Below are 14772 nucleotides of genomic sequence, written 5' to 3' on the forward strand. Positions count from 1 at the left end.
CAAGTGGGAAGTGGGCTGTGGTTGAGAAAGAGCTTTAGGAAGTTCCCTCCTCAGTCCATCTGTTGTCTGCTTAATTTTTTTTGGGAAAATGTGAACCAATACTCCAGATAAGGCACCAATTTATGTCCCCCGCACAAAAAAAAAATCCCACTTGAGGATGGTGACCCCGAGAAGCTGTATCAGAGGACTCACACCTGTGTGTGGGAACTGCATAGATGGGGTTCCTCCTTCAGTCTTCATCTCCTCTATGTACTTAAGTCTAGGGCCTTCCAAGATCACATGCAGCTGGGGCAGAATTATATAGAGTGCAGGTGTAGGTTCTCCAGTGGAGGTCTAATGGCCCTACCTACTCCCTATACCCCTGCTTCAAAAGAACACACACACACACACACACACACACGTATGAACTGTTTTTCCTCCCCCTTATGTAGGTCCAGACAAACAAGCTCAGGTTGTCAGACTTGCACCCCATGAGCTATCTTGTTGATGGTCTACCTCCTGGCCCTAAAGCTCTTCCTTGTTCAGGCCTTGTGCTTGTAGTAACAGCTGCTCTGACTAACTAGTAAGGGCTGGGAGCTAACTCCAGTTAAAGCTTGGTCCTCTTCCAAAGGACCTGGGTTCATTTTCCACAGAGATGTGCCTACCTCTGTGACATCAAGCCCTTGCTTGGTTTAAATGATTACTTTCAGGCTGTGGCAGAACAGTGCAAGAATGTTGAATGTCCCCAAAACTGGAAAAGGTTTATTTTGAGCCTGGAATTTAGAGATCTGCCACACCTAAGATGTGGATTGATTTGAGACATGGTCTCACTCTGTAGCCAGGCTGGCCTCTGATTCTTTTTTTTTTTTTTTTTTTTTTTTGGTTCTTTTTTTCGGAGCTGGGGACCGAACCCAGGGCCTTGCGCTTGCTAGGCAAGCGCTCTACCACTGAGCTATTGCAACTGGGAGGTCTAAAATTCAGTGGTCAAGGGCAGGTTCCAGATACCTACCTATTGCCATCAGGAGGTTATGGTGGCCCAGGGTGGGCTTGCTTTTCCTGTTTCACACAGAGATCGTCTAGCTAGAGTCACCAGTCCCAGCAGTGTTAAGATAGTGGTTATAAACACTGGCTCTGAGCTTCAAGGAAGCAGTTTCATTGCATAACTGTGGCCTTGATTCAGGTGCCGGAGACACAAGACTGGTGGTTTAATTTCTTGTTAGCTCTGCTCAGCTGTAGGCTGGGTGACACTGTAGGCAATGACCCAGGAAAACAGCAGAGCCAGGGAGAGCTGTTTACTTGGGATCCTGGCAGGGCCTCTACAGTTACCAGGTGCTAATAAACAAACTATGTAGCAACAAGATCTCCCAGACATGGGCTGGAGACGGCTCAGCAGTTAAGAGCATTGACTGTTCTTCCAGAGGTCCTGAGTTCAATTCCCAGACATGGTGGCTCACAACCATCTGTAATGGGATTTGATGCCCTCTTCTGGTGTGTCTGAAGACAGCTACTACAGTGTACTCATGTACATAAAAATAAATAAATCTTTAAAAAAAACCAACACGTTGCTGGTCATGGAGCAGCCGGTGACTCCAGCTAAAGGTGGCTCACCATGGGTGTCATCATTTCTGACCCAGGAGTGGACATTTATGCAGTTTGGCTGTGTTATGGTGAATCAGATGCAATTTACAAGGGCACCCAGGCTTTTACTGGCAAAGTGGGCTGACTCCAGTGTCTTCAGCCCTATTCTTAGGCTGATGCCTACAGCATCCAGAACTATCTATACATATTATATTGGTTCTGCAATGTGCTCTAGCGGGTAGACTTGTAGCCATAGCTGGGTGCACGTGTATATGTCAGACCTAATTATTGCTGGGCTCTCCTGTTCTCAGCACTCCTCTGGAAATCCAATGCCCCAGCTGGAATCTGTCAGCAGAACAAACCTGCACAGGCCATGCCTCCCCACACTTCATTTGCTCAGCCACAACCTTTCACAGTATCAGCCACTCGTGCTTGCTGCATCCTCTGCAGCTTGTCCTTCCCTCTAGGTACTCCATGCTGCAGGTACGCTATGTAAGGGATAGAAAGCTGGTAACAGCAGCCCACCCTCGAAGGAGATTTTACAAGTCTTCATGTGTACTACTTCACTGAATATTCAACCACACAGCCCTGTCTTGGGGAACAACACAAGGCTCTAGAGAGCCAAGGCTGCCAGGGGCTTTGTCGAGCCCAAGACTGAAGGAGCCCTGAGAGACTCAGGACTCTGAAATTCAGGCTCTACCCTTCCCTCCTTATGAAGCTGATGGTGGCTCAGTGACTGCAGAGGTGAGAATGGTGGACTGGTTGTCAAGACATTTGGAATAGGAAGCTATAAAGTACAGAAAACTTTATTGGAAATCTCTTGATTATATTTCCAAGTGTAGCTCTCATTTCCTAACAAAGCACTGGAGGAGGGGCTTCACAGCCACCTGGTCCCAGCCTGAGCTTGGCTGCGGGAGTTGTCTAGAGCCCGTTTCTTCCATTGTGTAGGACTGAGGGGCACAGGCCACCTTGAAGGATGCTTCGCTCAGCTTCCCTGGCCTCTTTCTTAAGAATCTGGGACATAAAGGCTGCTGTCTAGAGGCCACTGGCTGAGCCCTGAAAAGAATCCGTGCCCTCACCCCCCTTTTAGTGCTGGCCCTGGGGGGTAAATCCTGTTCAGTAGGCTATGAATGTGCCCCTGACCCAAAGGCTGCAATGGCACTTGGCCACCACTGCTGGGCACATTTCTCTGTGGCAGCAAAAGCATGCACAGGGGAAAGGCTCCAGTGTTACATGCAGATTACTAACAGCAGTTGAGAGCCACCTGCTCCAATGCGTAACGGCTGCTGCCAGTGAGGATCCAGGGACAAGAACAGGACAGGCTGGCAGAGGCACTTGACTGACTCAAGCAACAATACCTGAAGGTTTAAGTCAACCATAGGCTCAGCTTTGGTTTCTCAAAAGGGAACCAATCCAGCTTGTAAGCCCAGGGCCATGTACAGACTCTGGAATTAGAGGGAGGGAGAGAGGGAGGAACAGCTCCCTAGTCCTGCTCCAGCTCAGGGGCTGGAGCAGCAGGTTATACAGTGCTCCTCTGGGCACCATGGGCAACACACCTCTGAGGAGTCCTCACACTGAACACACCTGAGACCTCCTGGGCTGCTAGAACAGAGCTAGTCACATTACAGATGCTGTGTCAACAGAGTATGCTCGGCAGGAGCACGCAGCATGCCGGGAAGCCTGATGCCTGCTCAGTTCCATACACACAGTTTGAGGGGGCTACTTTGCCTTTGCCAGACCCATTGCTGATCTCTCCTTAGGTGTGACAGGAAGATCCTCAGAGCAGTAGCACAGGTTCTGAGTAATCTTCACGGGAGGCCTACAGCCCAGAGAAACCCTCCTCCTTCCCCAGCAGAACTGCTAACCCCAAACATACTTCTTTTATAAAATATCTGATTTCTCTGACAGTAATAAATATTTACCATGTTCTATATCCACGCAGCAGCGATCGAGGGAAAACGAGGAGGAAAAAACCTTTCTGTGGGGTTGGGGATTTAGCTCAGTGGTAGAGCGCTTGCCTAGCAAGCGCAAGGCCCTGGGTTCGGTCCCCAGCTCCAAGAAAAAAAAACAAAAAACAAAAAACCTTTCTGTGACTCTCAATAACAAATTCTAGAAACAGGCTGGTACAGCCTTTGGGAGATGATGGCTAGCTTTGGAATAGGTGTCATTTTAGGCAGATAGGCCTTTCATATCATCAAAATCACAGACCCAGGAAGGCAAGGAATGGAAGGGTGGGGGGGAGATGAAGAGAAGAAAGAAGGTGGGGAAAAGGGAGTGAGTAAAGATAGAGGGAAGGAAGGGGAGAAAGGAGGGAGGGAGAGTGGGGTGGTCCAGGAGCTACTGGTGCACAGGGCCCTCCTTCGACTTGCTTGGTCTCCTTGGTTTTCTTCCTCTTTTTGCTTTGCCCAGTGTCCCAGCCACCAGCTGGAATGTCAGGTGATTGATGGTAAGGACAGGCAGGTAGGGCTGGCCTCGGGTAGACCCAGGCAGGAGGCTGGCAGCAGGGAAGAGCAGACGACGCCCTTGGTGAAGTGCTGCGGACAGTCCTTGCTGAGGCTGTCACAGCCAGCTCCCCCCAAGCCTGCCATTGGGCCTGACTGCTGCTATGAGTCCAGGAAGTCCAAGAGCAGAGACTTCTAAGTCCCATAGGGGAACCACCCTGTCTTTCACCTGGCTAGAAACAGCATGGAGGCTGGGGAGAGGCTGAGGAAGACGAGGTTCTCTGCTGAGTCCACAGAAAGGGGATGCTGCAGACACTCGGGACACTTTTACTGCAGGGTTTCGACGAAGGCATCAAATTCTCGGACATTCTTCTCATGCACAGCCAGCTTCTCTGGTAAGGAGTCCTGTAGCAAGCAGAAGAAAGGGGCTTACTCCAGAAAGCCTTGAAGAGGCACCCAGTCTGTCATCAGTGGAAAAATCAAAAGGACTGGACAGTGCCTAAGGCAGAGCAGCTGAGCAGACACTGGGATGAGAGAGGGGAGAAATCCAGCGTGGGGATAGGTGTGGGGGTTGTGGTGTGTGTCACAGGGCTGCACAGGAACCTGATGAATCCAAGTGAGCCACAGCTCATCAGGTAAACAAAGCTAGAGTCATGACAACAGGAAAATAAAGGTGGAACGTCCTGCATATAATAGGCATGCACGTACAGGAGACACTAGGATGAAACTGGATGGATGGTTTCTTTGTTTGTTTCTTAGACAAGATTTTCTGGGTAGCCCTGGCTGTCTTGAAACTCTTTCCTTAAATCAAGCTGGCCTCAAACTCAGAGATCTGCCTGCTTCTGCCTCCTAAGTGCTGTGATTAAAGGTATGTGTCCACCCCCTACCCCCAAAACCCTGCATTAGAGTTCAGTGAACCCAGCAAGTTTAAAGGGGACTCCCCCCTGTACTTTGTGGATGTCAAAAGGCCCTGGGAAAATAGGGATAAGGCTGACACAGGTCCATGGGAGGGCTGAACACTTGAATCTTTACACTGGCTAGAGGAGTGGATAAAAAAGAACCAAGAAAAAGACAGTCATATGCTGCCAGCCTGTCCTGCAGTGCCAGCTATTTAATGAAAACCTAGTCCTCCATCTTCCCTAGGGGCTGCCTGCCTCTTGATCAGGGCTAAGCAACAGAAATACACCAAAAGGCTTATAACTGCAGTGTGACTGTTCACAATGGGGTTAAACATAAGGGACCTGGGAAAAGTTGGTGGCTTTAGACACTAAAGTGGCTTGGACATGTGAGGGAAGTCTAGGAGCCACTGCCCAGGTGAAAGGCAAGCCTGAGCTAGCACTGACTAAGGGGTCACAGCTGGAGCCCTTGGACCTTGTTTCTCCTTCGTACAAGCCAATTTTCAGACCACTAAGCTCAGGAGCTCCCCACTTCAGGACCAAACCATTCTGACCGTTGCTATAGGCAAGTCACTCAATCAAAAACGTTCCCTTCTGTAATGAACACCTATTTTATAAGACTCATGGTGAAACGCTTAGCTTTACCTATGTTTTGCTGAATGGGGTAGGGGTGAGAGGTGTGAATTTCAGTGGTAGAGTACCTGGCTTACATAGGCAAGTCCCAGGTTTGTTCCTAGTTAAATCAGAGAGACAGGCAGACAGACAGACAAAAAGTGTGAGATTATGTGCACTAGTTTGGTGCTTTGACAGCCCCATTTAAGTTAAGAACAGGTGTGGGGGCACACTTTGAATCCCAGTAGAGGCAGAGAGTCTCTAGGTTTGAGGCCAGCCTGGTTTCTATAGTGAGTTCTCAGACAGCCAGGGCTATGAAATTCTATGACAAACACATACAAACAAACAAATACCCTACTAACTCTTAGTGTTTTCTCCTTACCATTATTGTTGGGCATGACTTTCTGCTAAGTCAAACCAAGAGCATTTCCTGGGGCCTAGAATTTCTGCAGGGCACACAGTCCTACCCCAGACAGTGAGCCTTGTCACCTCATAGTGTAAGTGCCTGAGTCTGCAGTTTGTTCAGGGCACACTTCTGCTCTTCAGATGCAGGAAATAGGAAAGGCCTTATGCAGAGACATTGTGACTAAAGTCTGTCTCAGGATATATGGTCCAGCATATAATAAGAAGAGCTGAATGCAGGAGGAAGCCCTCTAAGGATGACAAGAATGCTGACCCTTACTCAGGACCGATGTGTTCCTCTGTCCAGTACACGCGTGTCAGCCTGGCAGTAAACATGAGGCCCAGCAAATGTGAACAACACCAAGAAAGTGCAGAAAAGAGCCCGGTATATGGCTTCTGAGTAAAAGCACTCATTGTGTGATCCTAGTAACAGAAGTTTGGTTTTTGGAACCCAGGTAAAGGCAGGAGACAGCAACTCTACAAAGCAGTCCTCTGATCTCAACTCCACACATATGTTATGGCTGGCATGTACATTACCCCTTGCCCCCATGCCACATCACATGCACAAACACACAGCAAGTATTTTTAAAGTGCTGTGAAAAAGGCAAACAAGCTCAAGGCAATTTAGGACAACTGCCAGGCACCATGGACTTGTAAGTGTGACCAAGGTGACAGCCAGCTAAAAAGACTCCTTTCCTCTTCCCGTAAAGATAGAAGGCAAGGGCAGTACAGAACAAGAGAAGAAAGCTCTAGACCTGAGCACAGGAGTGGCTGTCAGCTGAGGAGAGGAGGCTAGGGAGGAGCCCTGCAAGGGAAGGGGTTTCCATACCAAGTCTTCTGCCATAGACTGAGCTCCAAAATCTATGGAGAGGCTGCTCAGCTGAGGGGGATTCTGAAATTCACGGTAAAAGGTCCCCAAGTCCATTGGAAGAATGTCGTCTTTAGAAAAAGCTGGTTTCTTTAAAAACAACACAAACTTGGATTAGTTCATCTTTGAACCATGAAGGACTAAAAAAAAAAAAAAAAAAAAAAAAAAAAAAAAAAAAAAAAAAAAGAAGAGTTAATCTATGCACAAGACTCCTTTTTCAGGAATTAGCCAAGAAAAGTGTCTTCTAGGCTCATCTGAGAGGGAGGAACAGTCTTTGTACCTTGCTTGTCTGGACTACACTCTAGTGATGCCATTCCTCCCCCTGGTTAGGCTTATGACCTAGACCCTTAGACCCTTCAAATCCTCCTAAGGAAAAGGCTTTTGGAAAACCTATCCAAGTTGAATTTCAAGCAAAGACATGATATTAAAAGCCTTGCTGTCCTTGGGTCTCCAAACATTTCCCCCTGTAGCCTGTATACCACCCCATCCTGAGGTATCTTGTGCACAGGTAACAGATGCTTCTAAGTTTACTCTCCAGAGAAGAGCAAAGATCAAGGGTGGTGATGGCAACTTACAAAGTCAATCATGACAAAGTCATCATGTGCATTGCCACTGCTGCCCCCGCTGGAGCCCTCTGAGTGCAGACTGCCATGGAGGGGAGACGTGGTCTCTGGGGAGTCTGGAGGGTTCACCTAATTCAGAAGAAGGCAGAATCAGTACAGACCTCAGGAGAAGAACATCTACTACTCTGAGCTGTCTGACAGTTATGGTAGAAATACACTAAAGAGGACATGGAGGTGCATGCTTGGAACCCCGGCACTCAGGGGGCTGAGGCGGGAGAATTCAAGTTGGGCATTTTCCTGGGCCACGCAGAGTTCTAAGCCAGCTTCACCTTTGTAACAAGTCTCTATCTCAAAACAAAGAAAGAGAGAGAGAGACAGAATATGAATGCTGGCTGCAAATCCGTAAGCCACAAAACCTGGCTTAAGTCCTGTGGAAGACTAACTGCCCAAGAAGGATGACTACTGTACCATCTACTGGAAACTCGTAGTCACTGGTGAGCTCACCATAGGATCAGCATCCTCCAGCTCCAAATTCTTGGGAGCAAACATGGCAAAGGGTATGTCCAAACTCGTCAGTGTCACCTGAAGAGATAAAAGAGAGAAGCGTCCCTGCCTGTCCCTCCCCTAGCAGCACACTTTTCTTACAAGATGCCAGCCTACAGCCTAGGCCAATCCCTAGGTTCCCTGTGCTACCCTGGCTTCCTTGCCTCTCTGTCCCCTATCATCTATGTTCACAGCAGAGGATTATGGGAATATGGCTGGGAATGCTTAGTCACAGATACTGAGGAACAATGTATCCCAGTTCAGGTCTACTGGTTATTAATTCTATTCAAAGACAAACTTACACACATATAAATTTTGCAAGCAATTTCAGCAGTTCTATGGGACACTGTACAGGGGACCTTACTCTAAGAATACAGACAGGCCTTTAGGCAGTAGCAAAAGAAATCACCTGATTGATGGGTTTGTTGACAAATGCTCCCACTTTTCGGACAAAGATAGTTTCCAGGATGTCATGGGGTGAGGCCCGTCCTTCACTGCTGTTAGATACAGTCTCAGTGTCCTCACTGAAGAAGAAAAGGAAAGTGGGTGCTCTTCTCAAACCACAGAACATCTCTAGTCATTGTGGAGTAACTGTAGAGCCACAGCCTGGACAAGCCTGGCTGCTGCCACTGTCCTGACTCTTGGCTTGGAAGAAGATGACTTGGTTCAACAACTAAGATGTTCACATATGTGAATGGAACTTTACATTGCAAAAGTGTGAAGCTCACATAAAATCCTATCAGAAATGCCCGTGACAATCTAACACATTATTAGCCAGACACAGTAAGCAACTCCCACAGGCACAGGTTAGCATTCATCAGTACCATAACAAACCTCACATTTTAGCCCCCTTGTTTCTGATGGTAAAAATACCATGAGACTCTACAGTTTAAAGCTGGGTTTGGTGATCCATGCCTCTAATCTCAATACTGAGGAGAAGGCTTCTGAGTTCCTAAGACCTGACAGCCAGAGCCCTCACCATCCAGGGTCCATATCGTCAGCTACTCCCAGACATATCAGAGTTCAGGATCAGAAAACTGGGGTGCCAGGTGACTAATAGATCTTCTTTTGATTGTGATTGGGGTTGAGGTGAAAAAAAGATCAACATTTGATAAGACAGGAATAAAATAAATCATTTTCCCTGAATGGCACACAGTATTTCCAAAGATTTCCCCTCCCACCACTATGCTGATGAAAAAGTACATCAGGCATTTTCCCAATAAAAAAGCTCCAGGGGGAGGAGCATGCTATTCTTATTATCCTAAGGCTGTCCAAACCAAGGGAGACAGGGAAGGAGAGCTTGCAGGGTAGCCTTCCAGAGATAGTGCTTTAAAGTACAGGAAGGAACAGGCACTTTACAGTCAGGGTGCAAACTGCACGTATGCACATATGTATATGTGCTCGCGTGTTGTTGTAAAAATATAAAAGTAAAAAAAAGTATCGGTGTCTTTTATCCCGCTTGGTCCAGCACCACAGTGCCCCAAGATATCTGCTAGATGTCTCTGCGGAAACACATCCTAACTCCGCAGAGGCCCAGACCAGTCACCCCACACTCCATTACACTTAAATCTTCACATTAAAGAACACACAACACAATAACCTTTGACCCAATTGGTAAGATATAATTGTCCACTTAAATATACAAAGCCCGGTACCATCCATCCCTTGAGAACATTAATAATAACCTGTAAATACACAGAGCGAGATCTTTACGTCAGCCTCTATAGTCCTGCCACAGCTTCTCCCTCTCTCCCTCCGTCTCTCCCTCTCTCTGTTCCAGTCTCCGACTCTTCCTTCAAACTTTTCTCCCGCCCATCCTTCCTTCTCTTCCAATGGCAGGTCTCCTTCTATCTTTTGCCTGCCTCACCTGTGACATCATCCTACACTCGAGTCCATGTGTGTGCATACACATGCATACACATACAATATTAAAAAAGAACAAGGAAAGCCCTGCTATTCTTCTGAGCAGCTAAATTTCTGATAGCTTCCTTACACATGAGCTGCAATATTAGACTCTCAAAACCTTTAAGACTTCCCCTTGGGAACAAAAAAATGTCAAGCCAAAGTCTGTGTGTATCAGGGTATCCAGGTCCCTAGGTGGCCTGAACCATGGAGGAGCCATGATGGGACTCACCTGCTGGAGGGTGTGGCTGCACAGTGGGTTCCATCAGAAGGCATGTGCACCACCAGTCTCTCCTGATCAGCCTGGGCACCATGAGCAGGGTGGTTGGGAGCAAGAGGCACCCCACCTTCCTTCCCAGGAACCATCAGCTTTGGAGAGAAGGGAAAGACAAGTGAACAATAGCAGTGCTGAGCAGCCAGTGACCCTCATAAGCTTTCCCATCAGCAATGCATCCTCCACGTAGGTGGCTACCATGGACCTTAATTCTCTTGGGATGTGTCTACTGGAAGACATGAGTGATGGTGACTACACAGGACAAGGGCAGAGAGACAGTGAAGCCCTGGCAAAACCGTTCCCTTCTGAAAGCTGAGGATCCACCCACTTAGAAAATCATTAAAGTCCTCTAAGTTACTCTGTTGCTCCTCTGGGGGGAGGTAGCCCCGGGAAGCCCATGGTCCTCCCCATTTGAAAGGTACCTGGTGAGCGTGTGTAGTGTTTAAGCCAGCAGTAAACACTACTGGATAAGCCAGGTCAGCCGATCCAAGGCCCAGGACAGCAGGCTGATAGGAAAGGCGAGAGCTTGAGAGCTGAGCAAGAGAAAAACAGAGGGGCAGAGGAAAGGCAAAGAGAAAAGGCAATCCTAGCATGTGACCCATGCTGGAGCTCAGCAGAAAGTCAGGAGCAGATTCCAGTGGAATGAGGGGCAAGGGTGGGCCAGGCCCTTTTCAGTAAGGAAAAAGACTTGTTTGGTCTGGGATTAGGATTCCAGCTCTAGAGCTTCCAAAGGCCTCTAGTGAGCATCTGGCTCCCCGGTTCCCTATTTCCAGCCCAGAAGATCCCCTGGGAGCAATCCTCGGGTGCATTTCCCAAGTCATCCTATTTTCTCCCTGTCCTTGAGATCCATTTGAAACTAAAACAATCTTCTCTAATCACACCTCTATCACCCCTGGGTACGGACGGTTCCTATTTATATTGAAAACAGAAAGATTACCAGTCATGGACTGCTTATTTGGAAATTTGATATAAATAACTCTATGTACTTTTCACATCATCGGGAGGAGGGGTAAATAAAACACTATTTTCAGGAGCTCGGTTGGGGCTATGTCCTGTTGAAATCAATTACCAAGCCTTAAAATAATCCCACAGAACACTTGGGGACTAAATAACTATACCCTGTACTGTGCTCATTTTTTTAAGTAGAAAGAAGCCATCTGATTATATCCCCACTTTCCCATTATGAACTCACTTGATGGGAAAAGGCCAGTCCTGCCATGGGGACCCTCAGAGTGTCCGTCACCACAGGAGTAGGGGTCTGAAAATGTGCCTTTGTGACAGTAAACACACACTGTGCACAGACACAGAGAGACAGGAGAAACAAGGAAAAAGAAAAGGGACTTGAGAAAGAAGTGGGAGAAACCTCCTGAAGGGGCAGCAGTGAGCAGATGGACAGAGTGCTCAGAGACATGGGGAAGAGAGCATGCTGGCTTCCCAAAGCAGCAACCAGGAGGGGACATTTATCTCAGGGCATGTCCTATGAGCCTGTTTCTTTGACAGGCAGCTGGAAAATGAACTGACGTAAGTGGGAATGACATGGCAAACAGAAACCTGAGCCAAGCATTAGTCTGTTGTTAGCTGAAAAGCGTGGGAGGAAGTGAGGGAACAGCCTACTCGGGAGAGGCCTAGAGCACATGGAGATAAACCTCAGAACTGGGGACCTGGCCTTGATCAGGACGCCCTCAGCCTGCAGAGACAGTGGTAAAGAGCTGAAATGTGCTGGCCAAATTGTTAGGAAGTTTAGGTGCACATTTCTGTATGACATCCTGGGAGTGACTCTCTGTGTGTGTGTGTGTGTGTGTGTGTGTGTGTGTGTGTGTGTGTGTGTGTGTAGTCTAGTAGTTGACAGAACTTGAGAATAAAAGCTTGAATGTACTAAACATTTAGGATTCCAAAGCTGCTTTATACACATGCTAATTATCTGGGGTTCTCCTGTTTCAGCTTTAAATCTGACTGCCTCATGTGGCAGAAATGGCATACCCTAGCCCCCGAAAATAAATAAATGTAGTAAAAAAATTTTTAATGTAAAACAACAAATCTGCCCATTAACAAATCAGTAGCTGAGCATGGTGATACATGCCTGATCCTAGCACTTGGGAGGTGGAGACAGGAGGATCAGGCATTCAAAGCCAGTCTTGGCTGCACTGCAAGTTGTGAGACCTTGTTTCAAACAAACGAAAGAAGTGCATGTTTGTACTCTCAGAAGGCAGAGGAAAGGAGAATGGTCACAAGTCATTCAAAGGCAGCCTGGTTCACACAGTGCGCTCTAGGCCAGCCAAGAATTCATAGCAAAACACTCAACTCCAAAGCAGAAATTTAAAGTCAAAGCAGAAGAGGATGAAGCAATGAGGCAGAAGGTAAAGGAACCTGAGGCGTGTGGGGCGATCACAGTCTCAGCCCATGCCTATTACATAAGGCTATGGCTGAGCTTCCTCTGAGGATGCTGGCATCAGAATTCAGGGCCATGACTTACTCAAAGAGTCTCTGTTGGCCACTTAAGACTTGCTCATGTGGAAAAGTTAGTGGTTGAAATGCTTGGATAGAGAATGTGGACAGGGAGTCAGATGACTGTGTCAACTTTAATAAAAGCAGTGCTTCTGGTTGTTGTTTTTAATTTTATATTAGGTAATTACTGGCTCTTTGGTACATATTCCACAATTATGAACCCAAATTAATTACTTATTAGGAAAAGTAAGCCAGGAGAGGTAGTGCAGTGCATGCCTTTAATCTTAGCATTTGGGAGGCAGAGGCAGGTGGATCTCTGAGTTTAAGTCCAGTCTGGTTTACAGAGTGAGTTCCAGGACAGCCAGGGCTACTCAGAGAAACTCTCTATCAAAACAAAACAGAAACAGAAACGGAGTAAGTGAATCAACACATGCCGGTTAGTGACCTCATCACCAGAGGGCATATGTAGCTAAGTTTAGACAGCATTCTCTAAGGCCCACACAAATACACACAGCCCATAACCCTTTTCCTACCTGGGAGGGAGGGGATGTGGAAAAAGATGTGGTACACACTTCCTGAGAGTCTTCCACTGATGGGTATGCGACTCCAGCATCCTCAGCAGTTCTACCGTGGGGAGAGAGGAAGGGACGATGATGGAGTTTATATAAACATGGTAGCCGACTTCAAAGTATGCAAATAGTGGTTAGGAAAGACTGGGAGCCGCAGTAAGACGTTCCAGGCAGGCATTATAAAGCCGGACGAAAACCTTAAACCTTTTTCATAGTTCACAAACTCCTGACACTCTTGTAGTCCCCAAATAACTTGGAGAAAGTGACGTCACTACCATGATCCTGAATACCCAGTAAGTTCCTAGACACTGAGGCTCAGGCCTTGGTGCACCCAACAGGCAGCAGCAAGAACCAAACTAGCCTTTTCATTTCTACCCGCATGTCCAGTGGCTGCTTTTGCTTAGCTGCAGCTTGGGGGAAGCATCTTCTCAGTGCTTACCTGTAATTGCAAGGGTGCATAGGAGAGGAGCTGGGATAGGGACGGTCAACAAAGTGATCAATGATAATCCCCATGATAGGTGGGGTCCTCTCAAATTGCCTGGAATGCAATAAGCATAATGCAGTATTTACTAGAATTTCTTCCTTCAAGTCCACAGAGGGCCCATCACTTCATAGAAACTTCAGGTCCACCCAGAGCCTAACACTGCAGTCTCTAAAGATAAGCCACAAACTACTTCTGGACATCATGGCTGGGGATACTTAAAGTCTCCACCGTGACAGTGATGTTCTCTCCCCTCCCAAATGCACTCTTTGGAAAGAGTGGCTTTCAGCTCTCGTCAGCAGGAGCTGTGGTTTGGCCTTGGAGCTCTAGGGAGGCAGAGCTTTAACTTCCTTGAGGAAGTTCTGTCAGACCCCTAGTCTCTTCCTCACCTGGTGGACATGAACGCCAAGTTAATTCTATAAGCACAGGAAAGAGTGAGGGTACCCACGGGGGTGCCCACTGTTCCAACACGAACTGTCTGGAAGCCTAGAAGAGAGGAAATACCAACTTATGTCCAGAGGATGCCAATACCACCCATCGTATGCCACTGCCTTACTCACTCAGCATGAGGAAAGCAACCACATGCTGTGTGTTTCCACATGATAGTACTCTTTTCTACTGACCCAGTGTTTGTAAAAAAACAAAAGGCAGGATTTGGTGGTATATACGTCTTTAATCCTGGTACAAGGCAGTGTGGAAGAGAAACAGAGGCAGAGGCAAACCACAGAAGACAAACCATAATGAAAAGCGCTGGGTCACTGGCACAGGGCTTAATCAGCATGGAGGACGGGGAAGAAAAGAGAGATGAAGTGAGGTGAGGTGAGGGGATGGAAGGAAGGGCAGAAGAGGGGAGGAGATGGAGAAGTTCCAAACACTGAGTTCCTGCTGAAACTTCTGAAAAATTATTTCAATCCTAGTAGCTCCTCAGTCAACTGACTCGCCTCCTTATGTCTCCTTACTATATTATACAGTTTAAAGCTATGGTGTGTTATACGTTAGTCATGTGTCCAAGTAGCAATTGAGTCCTCTCTGAAGTTGGTACAGCTCTTAACACCACAAATGTTTCTGGCCTGAATGAATGCATACATACCTTCTCCTAAGCCATTCAGTTGAACTTCTCCAAAATAAATCCTGTAGGGAATGAAGAAAAGAAATGATACCCCACTCTACATTCTCAAAGGCCATGGCTAAAACATGAAAAACAGCCTAAAGAAGCCCC

The 14772-nt window shown here is 47.3% G+C and overlaps 1 protein-coding gene across 1 annotated transcript in view; it reads right to left on the bottom strand.

The window, feature by feature from the left end:
* Positions 1-3627: 3627 nt before the first annotated feature.
* Atg13 (autophagy related 13) overlaps positions 3628-14772 on the bottom strand; it is a 33911-nt gene continuing 22766 nt past the window's right edge. Inside the window, exons 7-16 of the mRNA NM_001271212.1 lie at positions 14644-14684; positions 13943-14039; positions 13512-13610; positions 13037-13127; positions 10017-10153; positions 8292-8406; positions 7844-7921; positions 7352-7468; positions 6738-6866; positions 3628-4403 (exon numbers count right to left, since the gene is read on the bottom strand). Of these exons, the coding sequence (NP_001258141.1) occupies positions 4326-4403; positions 6738-6866; positions 7352-7468; positions 7844-7921; positions 8292-8406; positions 10017-10153; positions 13037-13127; positions 13512-13610; positions 13943-14039; positions 14644-14684 (982 nt within the window). The 3' untranslated portion in view covers positions 3628-4325. The remainder of the gene's footprint in view (positions 4404-6737; positions 6867-7351; positions 7469-7843; positions 7922-8291; positions 8407-10016; positions 10154-13036; positions 13128-13511; positions 13611-13942; positions 14040-14643; positions 14685-14772) is intronic.

Source organism: Rattus norvegicus, chromosome 3, assembly GCF_036323735.1.
Source record: "Rattus norvegicus strain BN/NHsdMcwi chromosome 3, GRCr8, whole genome shotgun sequence".
Classification (NCBI taxonomy): Eukaryota; Metazoa; Chordata; class Mammalia; order Rodentia; family Muridae; genus Rattus; species Rattus norvegicus.